The sequence below is a fragment of the Zingiber officinale genome, chromosome 7A (assembly GCF_018446385.1).
Source record: "Zingiber officinale cultivar Zhangliang chromosome 7A, Zo_v1.1, whole genome shotgun sequence".
In the NCBI taxonomy this organism is placed as follows: Eukaryota; Viridiplantae; Streptophyta; class Magnoliopsida; order Zingiberales; family Zingiberaceae; genus Zingiber; species Zingiber officinale.
The window spans coordinates 111,250,450-111,274,529 of NC_055998.1; the positions used below are offsets into that span (position 1 = coordinate 111,250,450).

Here is a 24,080-nt window from a genome sequence, read left to right on the forward strand (position 1 = left end):
ATGAAAAATTAGAAGCTTTCATTATTTTAAAGCTCTTTATAAAAATTAATGTAGTTACATGATCAAAACAATAAGAAGTGATAGTGGAAGAGAATTTATGTACACATCATTTATAGAAGAAGATATTCAAAGGAAGAATACCACAATAAAATTGAGTAATAAAAAGGAAGAATCGTACTATTCTAGAAATGACGAGAAGAATGATGGAAGGAAATGATCTTCTATCTACTTTTGGGCTTAGTAGTTCATTAAACAATCTACCTAAACCCAAACACTAATAAAATTTATGAGGCATCAAATATTATATAAACCATGAGCATCAATAGTTGGCAATCTAATGATAAATTTTATGAATTGCATGATGATAAATTTCTTATTCTCATATTTAAGATCTAAAGAAGGTTAAGTTTTATAAAAAGAAAAAAAAAATCCATTAGTGATAAAATCAAAGCACTTATTGTTTGTGTTGGAAATTCTATCATTAAAGTCTTAATTTAGTTATAATTGTAGGAATATTCCAGGATCATTTCTTATGCAAATATAAATTGTAAAAGATATATAAATCAGGAAAAAATAAGAAAGGATAATTCGTCAAATATTAGCTTTGATTAGTTTCCGTATTAGCTTTATTTAGTTTCTTTTTCATTAATTTCCTTTCTATTGTAAATTCTCTCTATAAATAGGAGAGCCTTGTACCAATTCTAGAGTGTGTGAGGAAAAAATTATTTTCCCTCATATTTTCTAAGTTGGTATCAGAGCTGCATTAAAATTATAGTAGCCATGTTAGAAGTCATGTCCAAAACCACTACAATCCCTACCACTATAATTGTCTCGCAAGACCTTTCCAACTCTCATTCAGTCTAAATCACCACCATCCGCCTGAATGGTGACAACTTCCTCCGGTGGTCACAAACCGTCCGAATGTATATCCGCAGGCAAGGGAAAATCGGTTATATTATGGGTGACAAGAAGGCTCCTGCTGTTAATGATCTGTTGCATGCCATATGAGACGCTGGAAACTCCATGGTTATGACATGGCAAGTCAACTCCATGGAGGAGGATATAAGTACCAATTCCATGTACTATCCTACTACAAAAGAGTTGTGGGATAATGTTAGTCAGATGTATTCTGACTTAGGTAACCAATCTCATGTTTTTGAATTGCTTTTAAAGTTGGGAGAAATTCGTCAAGGAGATGATTCCGTCACCAAATACTTTAATTCATTGAAAAGGTTGGGGCAGGATCTTGACCTCTTTGGCACATACGAATGGAAATCTGCTGATGATTGCAACCACCACAAGAAAACCATGGAAGACGGTCGTATTTATAAATTTCTTGCTGGTCTCAACATCAAATTTGATAAAGTACGAGGAAGGATTATTGGGAGACCTCCTCTCTCATCCATTGGTGAAGTATTTGCCGAAGTCAGAAGAGAAGAAAGCTGAAGGAGTGTCATGTTTGGAAAAAGGAGTGTCAGTTAGCCAATTGAAAATTTTGCCTTATTTACTGATGCTACCTACAAGGCTGTAAATTATCAGCGCAAGTTTGATGATAAGCCACAGGTTTGGTGCAATTTCTGCAACAAGCCTCGTCATACACGTGAGACATGTTGGAAAATTCATGGCAAACCTACTAATTAAAAAGCAGCAAGCAAGGAGAGAAAAATCGTGAAATTCCTACTGCCAATGAAGCCGACTCAGGTCCCTTCAACAAAAAGCAAATGGATCAACTCTTAAAGCTAATAAAATCCAACTTCTCATATGGTATTCCTAGTGTTTCCTTGGCACAAATAGGTAGCAATCAAACTTCTCTTCTCTCCTATTTCAAACTCCTCTCCATGGACTATAGATTCTAGAGCCACAGACCACATGTCTAGTTGCTCTCACTTATTTGATACTTATTCCTCTTATTCTGGAAATGAGAAAATTAGAATTGTCGACCGTAGTTTTTCACCTATTGCAGGAAAAAAAGACTTATTAAATTAACTGAAAAAATCAATCTCAATTATGTTCTTCATGTTCATAAATTAGCCTGCAACCTTTTGTCTGTTAACAAACTATCTAAAGATTCTAATTGCCGTTTATATTTCTTGAATCACATTATGAATTTCAGGACCAAAACTCGGGGATGATGATTGGACATGCTAGGATGATTGAAGGTCTTTACTGCTCGGGTGAAATACCCGTTAGTAATAAAAAAGTTCAGCGCTATAACAGTATCAGTTCAAACTCAGTTCGAGAAAAAAATAATACTATGACACTATAGACTAGGACATCCTAGTTTTCCTTATCTAAAACAATAACAACAACCAAGCCTTTTCCCACTAGGTAGGGTCGGCTGTATGAATCCTTTTACACCATTGAGCTCTATCTCCTATTATATCATCATTTATATTTAAATAAATTTTATCTTGTTTTGTTGTTGCTAACTAAGTCTTTTCTGGTCTTCCTCTTCTTCGTTTGATATGCATGTTTATCATAGTTTCACATCGCCTAACTGGAGCATTTATTGTCGTCTAAGTACATGTCTGTACCATCTTAAACGTGTCTCTCGAAGTTTTTCCTCAATAGATGCAACTCTGGCTTTCTCTCTAATGCTCTCATTTCTTATTTTGTCCATCTTCGTATGTCCACACATCCACCTTAACATCTTCATCTCTGCAACTCTCATCTTCTGCTCATGTACTCGAGTCATAGCCCAACATTCAGCTCTATATAACATAGCAGGTCTAACTGCGGTTTTTTAAGTTTAAGAGGTACTTTACGGTCACATAAAACACTCGACGCTCCCCTCCATTTCACCGATCCTGCTTGGATTATATGTAAGACATCTCTCTCAATCCCTCCATCATTTTGTAAAAATGATCCTAAGTATTTAAATCTCTCGGTTCCGCGTAACTCGTCCTCTCCTATCTTAACAATTGTTTCATTACTTCTAATATTGCTAAACTTAAATTCCATATATTCTGTCTTTAATCTACTAAGCTTAAAACCTTTCCCTTCTAGTGTTTCCCTCCAAGATTCTGGTTTAGCATTTACTCCTTCACGTGTCTCATTTAACAAAATAATATCATCAGCAAACAACATGCACCACAGTACTGTGTCTTGAATGTGCGCAGTGAGTTTATCCATAATTAGTGTAAAAAGATAGGGACTTAGAGCTGATCCTTGATGTAACCCTATCTTTATTGGAAATGCTTCAGTTACTCCGCCTGAAGTATTTACTCTGGTCGTTACATCCTCATACATATCCTTAATTAGTTCAATATATGTTACGCTAACACCTCTCTTTTTTAAAATTTTCCATATAATTTCTCTTGGGACTCTATCATAAGCTTTTTCTAAGTCAATGAATACCATGTGTAGATCTTATTTTTGCTCCCGATATTTTTCAATTAATTGTCTAAGAAGATGTATAGCTTCTATTGCCGACCTTCCAGGCATGAACCCAAATTGATTTTCTGTTAATGTGGTTTCCTTCCTTAATCTTTTTTCTATTACTTTTCCCAAAGTTTCATAGTATGACTCATTAGTTTAATACCCCTATAGTTTGCACAATTTTGTACGTCTCCCTTGTTCTTATATAAGAGAACTAGAGTATTTATCCTCTATTGATCAGACATTTTTTTCGTTTTCAATATCATGTTAAATAATTTTATAAGTCATTCAATACCCTGTTTCCCTAAGCAATTCCATACCTCTATCGGAATATCATCTGGTCCAACGGCTTTTCCATTGTGCATCTCATTTAAAGTTTGTTTTACTTCTGAAGTTTGAATTCTATGATAAAAATTAAAATTTCTATACTCATTTGACCTAATTAAATTATCTAAGTTAAGTTGGTTACCTAAACTTTCATTAAAAAGTTGATGAAAATACCCCTTCCACCGCTCTTTTATTTCTCCATCGTTTACTAATACCCTATTACATTTATCTTTAATATATTTTATTTGGCTAAGATCTCTTGTTTTCCTTTCTCTCACTTTAACTATTCTATAAATATCTCTTTCCCCTTCTTTTGTATCCAATTTTTGATATAACCGTTCAAAAGTTTCATTTTTTGCTTCACTCACTACTTTGCTTCTTTTTTTGGCTATTGTATATTTTTTTAAATTGTCTTCGTTCTTACAAATATATAATTCCTTATAAGCTATTCGTTTTTCCTTCACTTTCTCTTGTACTTTCTCATTCCACCATCAAGACTCTTTACTTAGTGGTGCATGTCCTTTTGACTCACCGAGTACACTCTTAGCTACTATTTTCAACTTTGATACCATCTTATCGCATGTTGTATTAGAGTCATCGTATATTTCACCTAATGCTTGTACTTCTACCTTCTCATAAAATATATTTTGCTTCCCATCCTTTAACTTCCACCACTTAATTCTAGGAATTGTATATATTTTCTTTCTATTGATACTATGTTTGAGGCGTATATCCAACACTACTACCCTATGTTGGGTAGTTAAGCTTTCTCTAGGGATGACTTTGCAATCTTTACAAATCTTTCTATCCTTCTTCCTAACCATAAGAAAGTCAATTTGCGATTTATTATTCTCACTTTTGAATGTGACTAAGTGTTCTCTTTTCTTAAAAAACATATTAGCTAATATAAGGTCATATGCTATCGCAAAATCTAATATAGTTTTCCCTTCCTCATTCCTCGTTCCAAACCCATAACTTCCATGTACTCTCTCATGTTCCTCATTTTTCACTCCGACATGCCCATTTAGATTACCTCCTATTAAAATCATTTCATTTAGTGGAATATTTTGTAGTATTTTATCTAAGTCCTCCCAAAACCTTGATTTGGTAGTTTCATCTAATCCTACTTGTGGTGCATATACGCTAATTATGCTCATAGTTTCTTTCGTCACTATTATCTTAAGGGTTATAATTCTATCCCCTTTTCTAACTACTCCTACAACTTCATCCTTTAACAAACTATCTACAATAATACCCACTCCATTTCTTGCTTTACTCTTTCCAGTGTACCATAACTTAAAACCCGAGTTCTCTATCATCTTTGCCTTCTCGCCTGTCCATTTTATCTCTTGTACACACAAAATACTAATTTTTCTCCTAATCATCATATCTACTACCTCCATTAATTTACCAATGAGAGTTTCTATGTTCCATGTTCCAAATCTTAGATTATTAGTTTTCCTATCATATTTGTTCTTATCCAACCTATGGTGTGAGAACTCTTGCCTATTTAACACTACACCCTAGTTCTCATGGAGATGTAGCGGTCCTTGCTGAGACGTTACAGTCGGACCCTGTAACACGAACTCTTGCATATTTATCACTACACTCGAGTTCTGGAGATGTAGCGGTCCTTGTCGAGACATTACAGCTGGACCCTACAACGCGTTCCTTTCGAGGAACAACCTAGCATTAGCACAATAGTTGAATGAATTCATTCATTGAATATTTGCCATAGTTTGACGCTGGCTGGTAATCTAACGCAACCCTCCTCCTTTATCCGGGCTTGGGACCGGCCATGATCGGTCGTCATAGGTGGAGTTCTAGTTTTCCTTATCTAAAACCCTTATTTCCAGAATTATTTAAAGGCATTGATTATTCTTCTTTTATGAAACTTGTTTTTTTTTTGTAAAATTTCATCATTTAACTTATTTGTCAAAAAAATTTACTAGGCCTCCAAACCTTTTGGGGCCATCTAAAATTACTATTCTTTCTAGAAAAAGATAGTTTGTAATATTTATTGATGACCATATACGTTTATGCTAAATTTATCTGATGAATAAAAAATCTGAAGTGAGAAATTTGTTCAAAAATTTTTACACTATGATTAAAAACCAATTTCAAACCAAAATTTAAATTTTACATTCTGACAATGGAACAAAATATTTTAATGAGCACTTGGATATTTTTTGAATGAAAAAGGCATTTTTCATCAATCTACTTGTCGGGATGCCCCTCAACAAAATGACCCTGTAGAACAAAAAAAAAATATTTACTTAAGTAGCACGTGTCATAATGTTTTATATGAATGTTCGTAAGTATTTATGGGGTGAAGCAATTTTAACAGCCTCTTATTTGATAAACAGGATACCTACTAAGGTGTTAGAATACAAAACACCTCTTGATTGTCTTAAAAAAAAATTCCTAAAATTAGATTGTTTTCTTATTTATCTGCCAAAGCTTTTGGATGTACTGTCTATGTTTATGTTCCATGTCAATTTCATTCAAAACTTGAACCACGTGCTATAAAATGCATATTCTTGGGCTATTCATCAAACAAAAAGGGGTATAAGTGTTTTGATCCTCAAATAAAAAAAAATTTGTGAGATGGATGTGTCTTTTTTAAAAACAAAACCCTATTTTACCAAAAATTCTCTTTAGGGAGCGACAAGTGAGGTAAAAGACAATTTTTGGGACATTTCTATCCCACTTACCATTATCATTTTTCCAGCCAATCTTGAAAATAATTACATACCTCTAGTGCCTAGTATTGGAGACTTTCGATTAGGGGGAGAAATACTACAAACTGATCACTGTGATCTAAATTTGAGCTTCAAGTTTATACTAGGAAGAGATTTCATCTACGGAATAAAGACTCGAATGTCAAACCTGCACAACACCGGTCTGAAAATTCAAGCTTTGGCACCGAATTTAAGGTAACCCTATCACAAGTCCAACTTTGATTCCTCCTATTGTGTCTAATTATTCATCTACTATTTCTGATCTTGATGTTCCTATAGCAATTAGAAAAGGTGTCTGAAATTGCACTAATCATCTTATTGCAAATTATCAAAGACGGTCACAAAAACCATAAAGCTTTCACTTCTAGGATTTCACACTTGTTTGTTCCAAGGAATATACAAGAAGCGTTGGATGATCTGAGTTGGAATTTAGCAGTCATGGAAGATGAATGTTTTAAGGAGAAGTGGCACTTGGAAGATAGTTGATCTACTCAAAGGCAAGAAACACGTTGGGTGTAAATGGGTGTTTACAATAAAATACAAAGCTGATGGAAGCATTGAAAGATACAAGGCTATACTAGTGGCTAAAGGCTTCACTCAGACTTATGGGAATGACTATCAAGAAACTTTTGCTCCAGTTGCTAAGATAAACTCTATCAGAATCCTATTATCTCTTGCAATAAATTCAGATTGGCCTCTACATCAACTTGACATTAAAAATACATTTCTCAATGGTAATCTAAAAGAGAAGGTGTTCATGAGCCTATCACCAGGATTTGAGAAGAGACTTGGCAGTGAAAAAGTGTGCAAATTAAACAAGGCATTATATGGACTTAAACAGTCACTAAGAGCATGGTTTAAACACTTTGGAAAGACTGTTGTCAGTTATGGCTCCTTGCAGAGTCAAGCAGATCATACAGTATTTTATAAACATTCAAAAAAGGGTAAAGTTGTTGTTTTGATTGTTTATGTTGATAACATTATCCTAAAGAAGAAACTCACAAAATAATTTCAAATTAAGGATCTAGGAATCCTCAAGTATTTCCTCGAAATGGAATTTGCAAAATCTAAGGAAGGTATAATTTTTAATCAAAAAAAATATATTCTTGATCTCGTTGGAGAAACAAGTTTGCTTGCGTGTAAAATGGTTGAGACTCTCATTGAGCCTAACTTGAAGTTACAAGCTGCTAAGGTTGAAGAAGTGAAGGACAAGGACCTATATCAGAGACTCGTAGGAAATTGATTTACCTGTCTCATACACGACCTGATATCGCTTTCGCAGTTAGCATGATAAGTCAGTTTATGCACTCACCAGGAGTAGAACATTTCGAGGTCATCTATAGGATATTGAGATATTTGAAAGGAACTCCAGGGAGAGGTTTATTATTCAAGAAACATGGACATCTTCAAGTCTAAGTCTATATAGATGCAGACTAGGTAGGGAGTGTTATGGATAGGAGATCAACATCAAGCTATTGTTCCTTTGTTGGTGGGAACCTAGTTACATGGCGAAGTAAAAAAATAAAATGTGGTAGCCAGAAGTAGTGTTGAAGCAGAATTCAAAGTTGTTGCTCATGGAATATGTGAGGTGATGTGGATCAAAAGAATTCTTGAGGAATTGAAGTTTTCTTACTCAACTCCTATGAAGGTTTATTGTGACAATAAAGCTTAGCTCATAATCCTATTCTTCATGATCGCACAAAGCATATAGAAGTGGATAAACATATCATCAAAGAGAAAATCAACACTCGAATAATATACATGACATATCTTTCAACATATGAACAATTAGTTAATGTACTAACGAAGGGGCTACACAAGAAATAATTCAATAAGTTGACTAGCAAACTGGCTATGGAAGATATCTACAAACAAACTTGAAGGGGAGTGTTGGAAATTCTATCATTAAAGTCCTTGATTTAGTCATAATTGCAGGAATATTCCAGGATCATTTCTTAGGCAAATATAGATTGTAAAAGATATATAAATCAGGAAAAAATAAGAGAGGATAATCTGTCAAATATTAGCTTTGATTAGTTTCCTTATTAGCTTTATTTAGTTTCCTTTTCATTAGTTTCCTTTCTATTGTAAATTCTCTCTATAAACAGGAGAGTCTTATACCAATTCTAGAGTGTGTGAGAAAGAAATTATTTTCCCTCATATTTTCTAAGTGTTTGTTTAATCCTATCAGTAATATGATTATTGTCTTGAGAGATGATATGATGATAAAATTGTAGCTTTGAGTTTGTAAGAAAGTTCGTCATATTCTTGATTTATAAATGAATTTCTGGAGACTACATTAATGTATGATTAATCATCTAAAGCTTCCTTGCCAACTCCAATTCTATAACTGACTCCAAGTAAAACACTAAATTAAAGTTCATACAAGCAATATTCAACTATGACACTTCATTAAGAAACTATGAAATCTTTACAAGATATTTATGAAAATTGTGAATTTATTTTCTTCCCGGTAGAACCACAAGATTTCAAAAGTAGTAGCCAAAAAAGAAACATGGGATAAATTCATGAGTAAATGGATATTGATAATCAAGAAGAATAAGATGAAGTGTGGATGTACAAGACAAAATTAAATGAAGATACTTCCATCAATTAGCACAAAGAAATGCTATCCGTCAAAAAAGTATTCTCAACTCCTAGTGAGAATTTCATTAATGTTAGTGGCTTGGAGGTCTATGGAGATCAGAAAAAGTCATATGAGGCAATAGAGGGATCATAGATCAAGAAACATTGAAGTGGTGTTGGAGCAGCTCATGGAGCATGAATTGACATAGCCAAGTCAATAGATTGGTGGATAGAGCTTGTAGAGATTTGAAAAGGATGATGTAAGACATTTAAGGGACACAACACCAGAATCATCAAGGCACAACGTTGATGATAGCCAAAGGAGGCGAACTAAATAGATAAAGAATGAAGATGGCATGTGGGGCAAGCTAATGGCTTGCTGTAATCAAGAGACATGTAGCCCAACAAGCGACGATTGTGGTGAGAAAGTCGAGCTAAGGAAGGTAATCTCTATATGTGAGCTATGAAAGTTGGGAGACTTGTACTCTTGGAAGATGGTAGTCTTCAAATTAGGCAAGACTCAATCATTAAGATGATTTGAGTCAGAGTTCCAGATCAATTGGAACTGAGTCAACATGACTTGAGATCTGAATTAACTAAGGAGTCAACTCAGGGTGATCATCCAACATACAGAAAACTTCTATTTGGGGTTGAGTCAACTAGATAATTGACTAACCTATGATCAATTGATTTATGATAGGATTCAGTTGACTTATGCTACATTGGGAAAACCAGAAAGAGTGGTTGATCAAATAAAGTTGCATCGTAATAGTCAGATAACCTAAAGGTTATAGTGGTCCAATTCATTAAAGTAGTCATTGGCAGACTCAGGCTAAATTCATTAGAGGAACCAATTGATTTATGGGTGGATCTAGTCAATTGATCATTGACAAATTAGATGACAACAATTAAAGATTGAATAGGGATGAAGCTATAAAAGAGGAACAACATAGACATTTGAAGGCTAGTGAAATTAGATTAGTTAGATCTTATTGAGCCTCTTCCCTTGAGCATTCCTCTCTAATCTTATTGTAGTTCATGTTGTAATAGGTTTCTCAACCTCCATTAGTTCATCATGAAGGAGAAAGATAGTGTGCTTTCTTGGAATAACTGACTAATGAGTCATAGGCCATGGAGTAAGAATGAGCATTCGAAACTACGTTATATAGCATTGTTGTATGCTTGAATTCTTTGTATAATTTTTCCATTAATAGTTATCTTGTGTGAGTTTACTAGTGTTTTAGCAAGAGTAAAAACAATCATTTGTAGGTATCATCAATATTCACCCCCTCTAGCTCATCTATCTCATTCATACACATTCAATCCCCCATAACCAAAACTCTTGTTCTAATTGCTAGAATGGGGAATGTTCAAGTTATTCTTGTTCTTGCTACCCAACGTGATCTAGAAATTTATCAACATGATAGTAAATTAGTATTTTTAAAATAGATAATTAGAAGAAAAAGTTTATGATGAGCAACTGTTAATGCAATTATGCCCTAAACATGTAGTTTCCATGTGGTTTGATAGTTTAAGTTAGGAGATATTGTGATTTTACATCTATGTCAAGTGTGCAAGTGTAAGGAACTTGACATGTATTACATTTAAAAAAATGAAAGACCAAGTAGGCCGATGAGAATTGGATACTTGGCACAAGAAAGCCCAAGTAGATGAGAATCAAATATTTCGCATGTGGAAATCTTGGAAGGTTGGGAACTAAATTCTTAGCAGCATGAACTGGCAAGTCAGGGAGACTAAATGATGAAGTTCCTGAGGCAAGGAGTCTCTAGGCGTGGAAATCCCAGAAGCTAGGAAACTTCTTGGTACGACGAACTCCTTGAGGCATGGAAAGCCTATGGCATGAAGGTAATCTCCTAATGTGGAAAGTTGAGTGCACTTATATTTGGTGTATAGGTGGGACTAGACTTATGAGTGGACTCAACCTTAAAAATAGTTATAGAAAATTGTTGACTGAAAGAGTGTTCCAATCGACTACTATTTGAGTTGAATAGTTTGTCAACTCAAGATTAAACAACAAATAGTAACTAATACTTTAAAGCAATCAACTAATTAGATCTTATATTTCAAACCACGAACCATACAAAGTCTTTTATTCAGATATTAAATAACTAGATAGTATTAGTCGACTAATATTCAAGTTAGTCAATTGATTCTTTAGATCAATCAACTCAACACTGAAAAAAATGAACAGAATGTTATGTTCGAGAGTCAGTCAACAAACCAATCCACTAAATTCATACCAATCTACTAGATGTCTAAAGCAGACGACTAATTTGTAACAAAAAGAGTTATTGGTTTGACAATAATGCCTTGCAACGATTTGATTCCTACCGAGTATTGTTTAAGTAGTTAATTGATGAGTCAACTAGTTGACTGAAGTATCTATTGTGATACAGAAGTTGATAAATTCAAGTTACCAGTCGACTGATGAAATTGATCATGACATGGAAAAATAGAACCATAACAAAACAGAAGTTGAGGGCTTAAGGCTATAAGTACAAGACTTTGGGGCTTCAAAATGGTTACCGAAATTACTTATATTTGTGATCCAATGTTCATATCTCTCATCCTCCAAGTGCTTACATTTCCTTTCTTCTTCCTTATATTTAATTTTCTATCATTGTAAGAAGAAGTGTAAGATGTTTCTCCACCTCCAGAATCTTGCCAAGAAAGACAAAAGGTAGTGAAATTTCTATGGATGATCCGCTGATGGATCATATGTCGTGGAGTAGAAGCTTAGAACTATCAAACCATGTAAAATCACTTGGGTTACCTTGTTTGTTATCTTTTTCTTTGAATTTCATTTGCTTGTTTTTCTGCTACGCTAACTCTTCATAAAGACAAAATAAATTTGAAGCAAAATTAAAGGTTATTCAACCCTTCCCCCTCTAACAATTAACAACAACCACAAGGTTATCAAGTTCTAGGCCAAGAATATAGCTGACACCTCTATACAGCTCTATATGACCTCTAGACCCCTAGAAAATTCTGAGGGAATGGAATAGGAAAAATATTAATGGACACTGAAAGATTTCCTTTTTATTTGTTTGTATGTTAATTATCTTTTCTCTAAGAACAACATGAAGATGGCGAGAAAAAAAATTAATTACAAAATGATGAAAAAATTTCACATAACAAATTTATATTTTATGAAATACTTTTTTGGTATTCAATTGAAGAAAATACACGAAAGAAATCTCCATCTCTCCAGTGAAGTACATATTTGTTTTTAATGTTTCCAATGGATAAGTGCAAATCTATGGCTAAACCTAACCTTAAATGTTGTTAAAGCAATATGGATTTGATGATTCAAAATTCAAACAAGGTTGATGCAAATGAATCAAGAAGTTTGCAAAAAGTGATAAAATATTTGCAAGATACCAAATAACAAGGAATTAGCTGTGAGATTCAAACTTAATGTGTCATCTTAAATTATCTGGATAATATATCTAGGATAATATATAAGATTCATAATAAAAGAAAAGTGTGAATTTTAATTATATTGTCCACTAATAAATGTTGGCAAGATAGAATTTAAACTATTGAACAAAACAATGGGGAGAAAAAGCTTAAATTAGTGAGTTAATTACCCGCACAAGATGGCGGAGCTCCGGCGTTGACCGATGACGAGAAGGTCGACGAGGAGCAACTTGGCCTGCGCAAGGATGGTGGCCGCCTTGTCATTTCCTTCAATCTCCGCCCTCTGGATCAGTACCTTCACCTTCGGCTGCTCCGCCTCGCACTTGGCCCTCATTGCGTGCAAGAAGTTGAGCTCGGCCTTGCCCTCTCCATTCTCGGCCCCGATGGGCGAAACCGCTGAGGATGGCCTGCAGAGGAAGGAAGAAATCATGGACGGGGGCGAGGATGAGCGACGCGGCGTTGCGCTCCCCAGATGGAGGAGAATCAACTCGTCGTGCTCCAGCAAGGCGTGGTGGAGGGTCCATTCAAGCGCGCCGTTAGACACGCGTCGTGAGTCGGTGAGTACCATCACCCTCCTCTTGTTTCCTGCCGGCGAGCTCCAGCCACCGTCCATATGGCCGCTGCCACCACCTCCGTCGACGCCACTTGTATATGTATGTATACGAGGTCGGTGGATATCGAAGGAGGATGGAGGTTAAAATGGTGGAGAAGAGGAAGCGCGTGAAGAATTTAACGTCGACGCTGTAAACTTGCTAAACGGTCGTGTCATCCGACGACTCGGTCAACGACGGGTCATCAAATGCACGTGGTGGGTCGTAACGAACTGAGACCACAAAAAACAATCATTTGGGACTTTTTCCCCATACTGTTTACTGTCAAGGGCATAGATAGAGGAAGGATGGATAATTATTAAAGGAAAATAATCAGCAAAAATTTAAAAGAGTTTTTTTTAATCATAAAAAGGATATATTTTTTTATTAATTATTAAAATAGTACCTCATCCTATTTTTATTATCTCAATTATCCATACTTATTCAGCCAATCCAAATATATAAAAATTAAAATATCGTCAACTAATAAGGATTCCAATCTAGTGTTGAGAAAATCGAATCAGAACGGATCGGTCGGTCTAACCGGTTGAACCACGAATCAGCTCTTGATCAAGTCCGGTCATCCATTAAAGTCGAAAAAAAAAAATGATCAAAATCATTTAAAATCGGTCAAAATTACTTAAATCCGGTCCAAATCGATCAAAACCGTTCTAAATCGGTCAAAATCGTAGGTTTAATTAGGATTGAAACATGAGTTTTAATTATTGAAGCATGATTTATATATATATATATATATATATATATATATATATATATATATATATATATATATATATATATATATATATATATATATATAATAGTTGAATTACCGGTTCGATTGGTCAAATTTTAAAAACCTCGATCCGATCATCTCATCGGTTTAATGACCTCCTATTTTCAAAACATTTTAAACATTGTTACAATCAACCGAATAACACTTTTTTTTACAAATCGTGCTTATATATATAGAGTTAGTATGCAGCTAAATATGCACAACAACGTAAGTAAAATATAAGAATAAAAAATAATGACACCTAGATTTATGTGGTTCGGTAAACCCCTTGGGTTCCGATTCCACGGGTTATACCTTGATCGCATGCCACTGATTATTTTTTTCTTTTTTGGATTCCATTTGGAGGTAGAGAAACTCTTTATAAATTGATAAATAATATAAATTACATCCATCCTGCACTTCCGAATAGCAACACGAGCACTTTGAGCATATGGAAGAGAACGTGTGTAGCTGAATTAATATTCTAAACTTGAACTCCTAGTCTCCTTTTATAAAAATCGATCGGGTTGTCGACTTTGCACCTTTTCAGTGACTTATAACAACTCCAGTCACATAGACTCCGTTAACTCAACTATCAACTTCATCCACGAACAATTTAATCTAGCTTACGAAATTTCGAACATTTGGACCATCTCTAGTGGCTTGGAAACTCGGTCTAATCGGATCTCTAACAAACTCACTTGGATCATCTCAATTTAGACTTCAGGTTGCTCGGACAACTTTTAATCACTCGAACCTTTAGGTCACTCGGAAGCACTTAGGGTCACTTAGTCCCGAGGAATTTGAACCTTGGGAATTCAAGTAATGAATTTGATTCTTGGGAATTCAATATTGATCGATCCAACTTGATTAATCAACCTTTATTTTAGGGACTCGTGCTTGGATTCGTTTTCTATCAGTTTGATCAACTTGAGTTTTCAAAGTGGAATTCTCTTCCTCAAATTATTGAACTTGAGTTGAAGTTTTATTTTGAATTTGATCAGTTGAAGGACTTGGTTAATCCTCTCCTTAAGGGTTTTTACCTCCTTTAAAAGTGACTTGACTTAAATGTTAGTGCAGTAAGCATCCGACGATCGAACCTCAGTTTTGATAATGGCAAAGGGATTCAAAGTTAAGATTCATTGTTATCTAACGTGGTTAAATAAGGTTTCAGGAAAGTCCTAACTGTGGTTAGGCAAGGGAAAATCCTAAGGGGGGGTAACCTTAGGTCCTAAGGGGTGGTAACCCTAAGTGAAAGAAAATCCTAAGGGGGGGTAACCTTAGGTCCTAGGGGGCGGTAACCCTAGGTGAAGGAAAATCCTAAGGGGGGACAACCTTAGGGCATAGGGGGCGGTAACCCTAGGTGGAGGAAAACCTTAAGGGGCGGCAACCTTAGGTCCTAGAGGGCGGTAATCCTAGGTGGAGAAAAATCCTAGGGGGCGGTAACCCTAGGTCCTAGGGGGTGGTAACCCTAGGCGGAAAGTCCAGTCGGTCTGGAGGACCGGACTGACATCAGGTAATCTCTCCTGAGGGGAGTAGGTGAGGATGCGTTCCCCGTAGAGGGAACAGTAGGCGTCGGGTCGACCTAGGGTTTCCGGTTGGAAATTCGAAGTCAGACTCGGATAGTCCGGAGACTGTCATAAACATTCTTTTATTATTCATACTGTTATTTTGTGCTAATTTTGTGTTGCAGGATATTGTTTGGAACTAACAAGTCTTGCAGGTACAAAATAAGATAGTTTTCCCTCGGATGAACAGTGTCCGAGGTGCCTCCATGGAGCTTGGAGGCGCCTCGGGTGCAAAGGATGAGCTGGCTGTGAAGCACCATTGGAGGCGCCTTGAAGAAGGCAGAAAGCGCCTTGGATGGCGCCTTGAGTGAGGTTTAAGGCGCCTTGAATGGATGAAGTTCGACCAGATCAGATTTGATCCACGCGGAAGACCAGGCAGCATGGAGGCGCCTTGAACAGCCTTCAAGGCGCCTTGAACACCCTTTATAAGGGGGTTTCGACCAGCACTTCACAACAACGAATTCCAAGTGATCTCTCATCAACGTGCTGCTCCAAAAGACACTCCGAAGTGTTGCTACAAGTGCCCGACGACCCGAAGCTTCAGATTTAGCATTTCTTGTTGTCGGTATAATACTTATAGCTTTTAATTGTACTCATAATTGTAATCTTTTAACGAGCTTATAGTTGTTACCTACCGGAAGCGATCAAGGATCGCGGGCCTTCGAGTAGGAGTCGCCTTAGGCTCCGAACGAAGTAAATCTCTGTGTCCTTCTGTTTGTGTTTGTTTGTTCTTTAATTCCGCTGCTTTAATTACTCTAACGCTGTTTTCGATTCCGATACGTACGAAATAGCCACGAGCGCTATTCACCCCCCCTCTAGCGCTTCTCGATCCAACATTAAATATTGGACTTAGCTAATTTTTGAGTCAAACAAGCAATCATTTCATATAATTTTTTTATTAATGAAGAATTTACCTCGATGTTTGGTTCATCTAAAACGGATACAGATATGTGGCTTGACTCTAACTCAGGTTCAGACTCTGACTTAGGTTTAAACTCGAAATTGGACTCGGCCACTTGTTCTCTTATTGTCGGCGCCAGGAAGCTTGCTTGAACTTATTCTTCTTCATTCGATTCTTCTGACGAAGACTCATCCCACATTGTTTTTAATGTCTTCTTTATTCGTTGCTTTTTGGTCTCCTTTGTGTTTGGACATTTAACCTTGAAATATCCTTTTGGATCATACCCGTAGTAAATCATCTCTGACTTGGCCTTCGTGGTTCGGTTCAGGTCTGGTTGCTTGTTCTTTAATTGGATCACCTTTTTGATTTCGCGCTTGGCGAATCCTTTTATCTTTTTGAATGGTTTATGAACTAGGTTGACTAGTTCGAAGGTAATTTTCTCGTCGTTTTCTAAATCTGATTCATCTTCGAATTTAGGTTCAGGTCAAGACTAGGGCTTCAACTCCTTGTTCTTGATTTTAGCTACAATCAAGGCAATAGCTTTCTTGGCTGGATGTGTATTAAACTGTTCATGTAATTAAAATTCTAAAAAAAGTTAGTTTAACTTAACTTTTGAAAGATCTCAGGAAACTTTGTAAGCATCTATCGTAGATCCCCATAATGTGTTTCTTGGAAATGGTTTTAGTGTGTACTTGATTATGTCCTGGTTCTCGACTTGTTATCTGATTGAGTGGAGTCCGTTGAGGAGGACCTGAATCCAGGTGTGTAGCAGACTTGTTAACTCTCCTACCTATATTTTAATATTATACAATTTTTTTAACAGTAAGTCACGCTTGCAAACCTTAGTGTTAGAAGTCCCTTCGTGTAGTTTGATTAGTTTATTACATAGATCTTTTGCACTGATGAATGGATCGACTCGGTTGAGCTGTTCCTTGGTTAAGCTGCACTGGAGGGTCTGAGTTGTTTTGGTGTCGATGTCGATTTTCTTTTTGGTGGAAGCATCCCACTTATTGCATTCGAGTGGTACTCCTTCATTGGTGGGGAGCGTGAATTCAATTTGGATCATGATTCACATCTCCATTTAGATCTTCAAATGGAACTCCATTTGGCCTTTCTAGTAGCTGAAATCATCTCTAGAAAATAAAGACGGTCAAATTATGTTGTATCCTTCTTGATGGGTCATTCAGAAAACATGTACAGATAAATATAGAGTAAATGTACTAAGACTTGGTCTTAAATTAAGAGAAAAAGAATAAATGAAAAAACAACCAACTAAATAAAACAAAAAAGTGCTAGATTGGTGGTTATACCAATTCAGAACCCCCACCCTGATACCAATTATAGGATCAAATATAAAACTAGAGACGAAGAATTAGCACGAGTTGCTAGTTCTTGTTTAAAACTTCTTTTTCTCATTTTCAAAGATAGCAGCGGAAATTAAAAAACACAAAGAGACAACTTTATTTTTTACTTGGTTTACAGCTTGTGACTGCTAGTCCAAGGGCCACAAACTTTGTTCACTTTCAATATGCAATCCACTAGAAATCTCTTTCTCAAAAGATAAAGAGACTCATTGTTACAAAGATTGAGGAACGGTAATACGTTTGTAATTCCTAGAATTTAAAGTAGAAAGACAATAAAGTAAAACAAGATATACTGGCAAAAATAATAGTATGAAATAAAAGCATAGTTGTTGGAGTAGTAGTGAGTTATGTTGTCGATGTTTTGGAGCGAGACGAGAATGGAAGCATTTGAAAATTGATGAAGAAGCCTCAATTCGAGGGCTTCTTTTATAGACCCAAGTCGGTCTACCGATCCGCTTATCGATATACCGATCACCTTAGAAATGGAATCCAGATTCGAATGATTGGTCTATCGATCATCGGGATCAATCTACCGATCCATCCTTGGCTAGTTCCCTTCCACCATGTCAACTTGTAAATGAAGATCCTCTGTCATGTTGGTATCGCGGTCCTTATGCTTGATTAGCTCCTTTGCCACATCAGTTGATCAACCTTTATCACTTCACCATGTCAACACGATGGTCTTTATCCAATGCCACATCAGCAATCTGGGACTCATCCAGTCCACATCAATACACAGGAGGACTTGGTTGACACATCAGCGTTTAGTCTAATGATCAAGCTGATCGATTTACCCATCTGTTCGATCTCCGATCCAGTTGATTGGTCTACCGATCATGTAAAACAAAAGTTAGCATAGTAATATTATAAGCGGGTAAAATAGATTTTGATAGTTGTCTAACTATCCGATCTCAACTTCGAAATTCGAGTGAATCCCTTAGTCGGACCATCACTTAAGGATGCCCCTATAAAGAGGGCATGTTCTTATTCGTTCTTCCTTTCGGAAGAACCACTTGATAAGCACCCGTGTGTCATACCATGCAGTGGCAGATCTAGGGGGGAACGGGGGTGTGCTTGAGCACCCCTTTGCTCTCGAAAAATTCCACCAGTATGCTGCAGTCCGAGCGACAGCGAGAAGGAAGACAAGCTCCAGCTTCCTTCTTTGAGCACCCTCTTCCTTTTTTTGTCTAGATCCGCCACTGATTACCATGACTATCAAACACAATTAAGTATTGAACTCCTCTACATTAATGTAGTATAGAGATTACTTGCCTCTCACAAGGAATATAACGGTAAAGTGATAATTGATAAACCTAGGATTGAATGTTATTGCTTTTGGATTTTTTGATATGAAAATAGGGGGTTTGAGTTCTAAGACTAAGAAATGAAAAATAATGCAAATATGAAATAATCATAATAAATGAAAAATAATGCAATTAATAAAAATTTAATTTAACATAAACTATGATGACAAGGGAATTGAAAGAAAATGAAGCTCTGGTTCTCCCTCTTCTAATCCGAAGATGGATGGATGGAGATGGTGGATGGTGGAGCTCTGAAAGGGACATCCGGTTCCTTCCCTTCTAACCCGAAGAGGAGGATGGTTAGATGGTGGTGATGAAGTGGAGAAGGGGTTCTTCTTTTCGAACCCAAAGAGAAGAGGTGAGAGAGAGGATATGGAAGGAGATTAATGGAGATGAGTTGGAGGAGGTTGACCAACCTTAGATGTCAATGGAGAAGAAGTGACGCTGGAAGAGAGTGATGCGAGGGAGAGATACGGTGGATGAAGAAGATGGGGTGGCCATCGGCCCTTGGAAGTGAGGAGATGGTGGTGAGAGGCGATGGTGAAGAAGATGATAGAGGAGGGTGGCATCGGTGAAGCTTGGCCTCCTTGTCTGAGATTGGTGTGAGGAAGAGGTGGTTGCTTGAGATTAGGGTCGTAAATGAATCAAATCGAACTGAATATGCAGAAAAATCTAAGGCTCGAATTCGTCTTGAAATAGGTATATTCGAGTTCGAGCTCGATTAGAAGTTTGAAATTTTCAAAATTTCTGGTTTGAGTTTGGTTCGAATTAGGGCTCGGGTTCGAGTTTGGCTCGAAAGATTTGAACATGTTCGCGAACTATTCAAATTATTGCTCGAAAATATGTACTCAAAAGGCTCAAAATTTATTTATTTAATATAAATTTAATTTATATTAATAAAATATTAAGGCTCACGAGCGGCTCACGAACTATCAAACAATATAATTTGGGCTCGAGTTCGGCTCGAAAATAAGTTCGAACATGTTTGATTTCGGCTTGAATTCGATAAATTCGAATACGAATCGAATATTTTTTGAGCCGGCTAGAAAAACTAGCGAGCCAGCTTGATTCATTTACACCCCTACTTGAGATCCTCCTTGGTGAACTGATAGCTCTTCCTCAAGTGAACCATCCAAAACTTGAACCAACTTCCCAATAAATCATCTCTAAGTTGATCAAACTCTCCAATTGAACCAAGTTAAATGTGAACCATTGATTAAGGGTTGTTGAATCAAATCTTTTCCTTCAATCTTGAACCAGACTCTAAATTGAACTGGCTCCAGTAGATGAACCGATTGATGCTTCAAGTCAACCCATCAAATTTTGGACCAACTCTCCTCAACCCTAGCATTAGGTTCATTTAATTTGATTCAAGCCTTATTCCATGGTTCATCTTCAATAACTAATTATTAGAGATGTTAAACAAGCAAACCCGTAGCAGGGCGGTTGACCCTTAGCTGGACGACCATTTGACAGGGCAGGACGAGTCAACCCGTCATCTTAGCAGATTGAGAAATTTCCAATCCAACCCAACTTAAGACGAGTTGCGGGCTCAACGACCAACCCATGAGCCCACCACAAAAATAATATATAAGATTAACAAGTTTAAGTTTGGATTATTTTTTTTTTTCAAATTGCAGGTCAACCCAAGCCCACAACCGGCAGACCCGTGCGGGTCGCAGGCCCAGATGAATCAACCCGCCTCAATCCTCCTTTAAATGAGTTAATAAAATTTCAATCCAACTCACTCAAATTGTTTGACTGGGTAGGCCAACTTGACGGACCCAACCTAAATTGATGACTTTACCAATTAAATTGAACCGGATTGAGGGTTTTGAGTGAACCTTCTTTAATTCCTTGCAAAATTATGAAATAATGACAAAATCTAGGGAAAGATTATAATGAGATCAAAAATTTATCCTACAAAATATAATATAAATCAATAAGTATAAGAGTTAAAATAATACATCAAAATGCTAGTTATCACTACTCCACTTTAGGAGTTTATCTCAACTTACCATTTGCCAAACCCTTGGTATTCCATACCTATTTGGGCTTCCTCGGCTCAGCACCCTAGGGCTTTCTGACTTGATCTCTAGTCCTCACTTACCCATCAAGTCCCTCCTATTAGATATTCAATCCGATGACCCATGTAGATTTAGTTGTCTAGTGTCCTTGATATGCTAAGACTTCCTTACCTAGTATTCAGTCCAGCTGACCTACTATAGATTTAACTTGCCTAATATCTAGTTAACCTGAACTACTAAGGCTTACTAGCTAGGTTAATTACATGCACACTTGATTAACTTTGCTAGATCATACTTAATTTTAACTTTGAACATTTATCAACATCAAAAATATAGATTTAATTTTCTAGTTTTCACTACATCAACAACGTCTCCTTCCTTGTTCACTATAAAAATATTCGAGCTTACCGATAGAATATTCCGTCGTAATTCCTTTGATAAAATATAATTCTATCGTAATTCTATTTGACGTCATTATTGTTACCGATAATATTATTACTTATTCTTGAAACCATTTTTTTTTCTATTTGTTTTAATGTGTGATGCTTTATAACTGACGCCCTCTTCGTAACTAATGCCTCTTAAATCTTGTCTTAATTCGAGCTAATAAAGGCCCATCTTAACCCACCCTTGTTAATACTGCATGGTGCCAATATTCTTCATCACGTTAATGTTCGATGCCTATTAGTGAAGCTTCATGCCTTGTTTTTTTTTGGCATTCATAGCTACAACCGTCAATTTAGATTTGGCCCGTTGTGTTAGCTCGTCTCATCAAACAACTTAAATAAATTTGATTGAAATTTTATTAATCCATTTTAAAACAGATCCAGATAGATCAACATGTTTAGGTCTATGACTCACGTGGATCAACTTGTGAAAGTTTAGATTAACTCGCGGATTAAAAAATAATTATTCAACAATTTAAAATTAGAATGGAAAACTCAGTGAGCTCGTGGACATGATCCACCTAAATCACAACCCATTTTTTTTTTTTTTTTTTAAAGATTTGTGGGTTGATGTATCTAACCTATAATTCATCTTGAATTGCCCATCTCACCTTGCTCTTGTTTTGTTATATGATGAGTTTTTAACGGCCCGATCCGTCGTTTCATAGGTTGGCCCTACTCGCAGCATAATGGTAGATTATTGAAGTACATTGGATTTGTAACTCACTGTAGTCGTAACCCGATGCCCCTCCCGGCCCGCATCGTCGCCGCCGTAGCTGCTCTCCCTCGTCTCTTCCACCAAGGCGATCATCGTTCCCTTCCTCTCCTGCTCAAATCCCACGCCCTTCTCATCACTCACGGCCTCTTCGACAACGCCTGCATCTTCTCTTCAATCATCTCCGCCTACTCGCACCTCCGCCTTCCCTCACTCGCCCTCCTAGTTTTTCGTCAACACCACTCCCATCACCTCCCCGATCTCATCGTTTACAACTCTCTCCTCTCTGCCTTTTCCCGCAACCACCTTTTCTGCCAAACCCTCTCCTTCTTCCGACGCCTCCGTCTCCGCCTCTCCCCCGACCATTTCAGCCTCTCAATCGCCGCCAAGGCCGCCGCCGAGCTCCTCGACTTGCCAACCGGGCGTTTCATCCACTCCCTCTCCACCCGCCTCGGATACAACGCCGACACGGTACTTTCAAATTCTCTCATGCTGATGTACTTCCGATGCGAGTGCCCACGCGATGCTCGCGTCTTGTTCGATGAATTGCCCCTGAAAAGCGTGGCTTCTTGGAATACTTTGATCTCCGAGTTGGCTGCCGGTGATGCTCTAGAAATATGTCAACTGGTGAAACAGATGCAAACGGAGGGCATCAAACCAGATTCCTTCACAGTTTCCACTCTCCTTACTACGTGCGGCGCCGATAATTGGAGTCAGAAGCGTGGAAAGGAATTGCATTGCTTTATTTTAAGAAATAGTTTCAATGGCGAGCTTGATTTTCACATAAATGCTTGCCTAATAGATATGTATTGTAAGGCTAGGCGAATGGATTTGGCGAAGCATGTCTTCAATGAGATGGACTTAAGGAATGTAGTAGCCTGGACAGCTATGATTGCTGCGCATGTTGAGCACGGACAGAATGAGGAAGCTATCAAGCTTTTCCGTGAGATGGTTCTAAGCAACGGCCTTCTTCCAAACAAGATCACTCTTGTAAGTGTCCTTCCAGCTGTTGCATCTCTTGCGAGCTTGCCAAATGGGAAACAGATGCATGGTTTTGCCATCAGGTTAGGGTTCAATACAGAGACCTCCTTGAACAATGCCTTAATTGACATGTATTCGAAATGTGGAAGCATTGATTCTGCAAGATGCATTTTTGATGACGAATCATGGAAGAAAGATGTTATCTCCAGGAGATCCATGATATCGTGTTATGGCATTCATGGCAGGGGAGACGAAGCAATTGCTTTATTCAGAAAAATGACTAGTCTTGATTTCAAATTTGATCACATCACAAGTTTGTCTGTCCTGTCGGCCTGTGCCAAGAGTGGCCTAGCAATTGAAGGGCTTGAGATATATAATGCATTGGTAAAGAACCATGGAATTACCCCCACTGTTGAAATATGTTCTTGCATGGTTGACATGTTAGGTCGAGCCGGCATGTTGGATCATGCTTTGCATTTCATACAATCAATGCAGTTTACGCCGCCTGCTAGTGTTTGGGGTGCTCTGCTTGCTGCTTCAGTGATTCACAATGATGAGAAACTGCAGCAACTGTCCTATGATTTCCTTCTTAAGTCGGAGCCTGATAAACCTTCCAGCTATGTGTCTGGCTCAAATTTATATGCTTTGTCTCAGAAATGGGATATTGTGGATCAGTTTAGAGCGAGGATGAAAGAACAAGGTCTGAAGAAAACTAGCGGTTCTAGTTGGATTACTTCATAATGACGGAAATAGGAGATGGTGGATTAATGTCCATATGCTATATTTTTTGTAACGTCTCCAGGTAACTCTTGTTGGAACTTCCCATGTTAAAGAACAAGCTTCGGAGTGTCAAAAATGACCCTATGATCCGATCCGAGTCTATACAAAAAAAAAAAAATCAAGTTTGGGTCGGAGATTTTTGGATTGGTTTAGGTT

At 37.1% G+C, this 24,080-nt stretch overlaps 2 protein-coding genes across 2 annotated transcripts in view; one reads left to right on the forward strand and one right to left on the reverse strand.

Annotated features, from left to right (window-relative positions):
- LOC122000379 overlaps positions 1 to 13,160 on the reverse strand; it is a 32,184-nt gene extending 19,024 nt beyond the window's left edge. The window contains exon 1 of the mRNA XM_042554789.1: positions 12,644 to 13,160. Coding sequence (XP_042410723.1) covers positions 12,644 to 13,086 — 443 coding nt within the window. The 5' untranslated portion in view covers positions 13,087 to 13,160. The remainder of the gene's footprint in view (positions 1 to 12,643) is intronic.
- An 8,978-nt stretch (positions 13,161 to 22,138) lies between these two features.
- Positions 22,139 to 24,057, forward strand: LOC122002006 (pentatricopeptide repeat-containing protein At3g12770-like). Its single transcript, XM_042557020.1, has one exon. The coding sequence runs from the start codon at positions 22,191 to 22,193 to the stop codon at positions 23,883 to 23,885; it is 1,695 nt and encodes a 564-aa protein (XP_042412954.1). The 5' UTR covers positions 22,139 to 22,190; the 3' UTR covers positions 23,886 to 24,057.
- Positions 24,058 to 24,080: the final 23 nt, after the last annotated feature.

Bases quoted from the DNA above. Each gene is read 5' to 3' on its own strand.
- LOC122002006 (XM_042557020.1), top strand. From the start codon at position 22,191: ATGCCCCTCCCGGCCCGCATCGTCGCCGCCGTAGCTGCTCTCCCTCGT.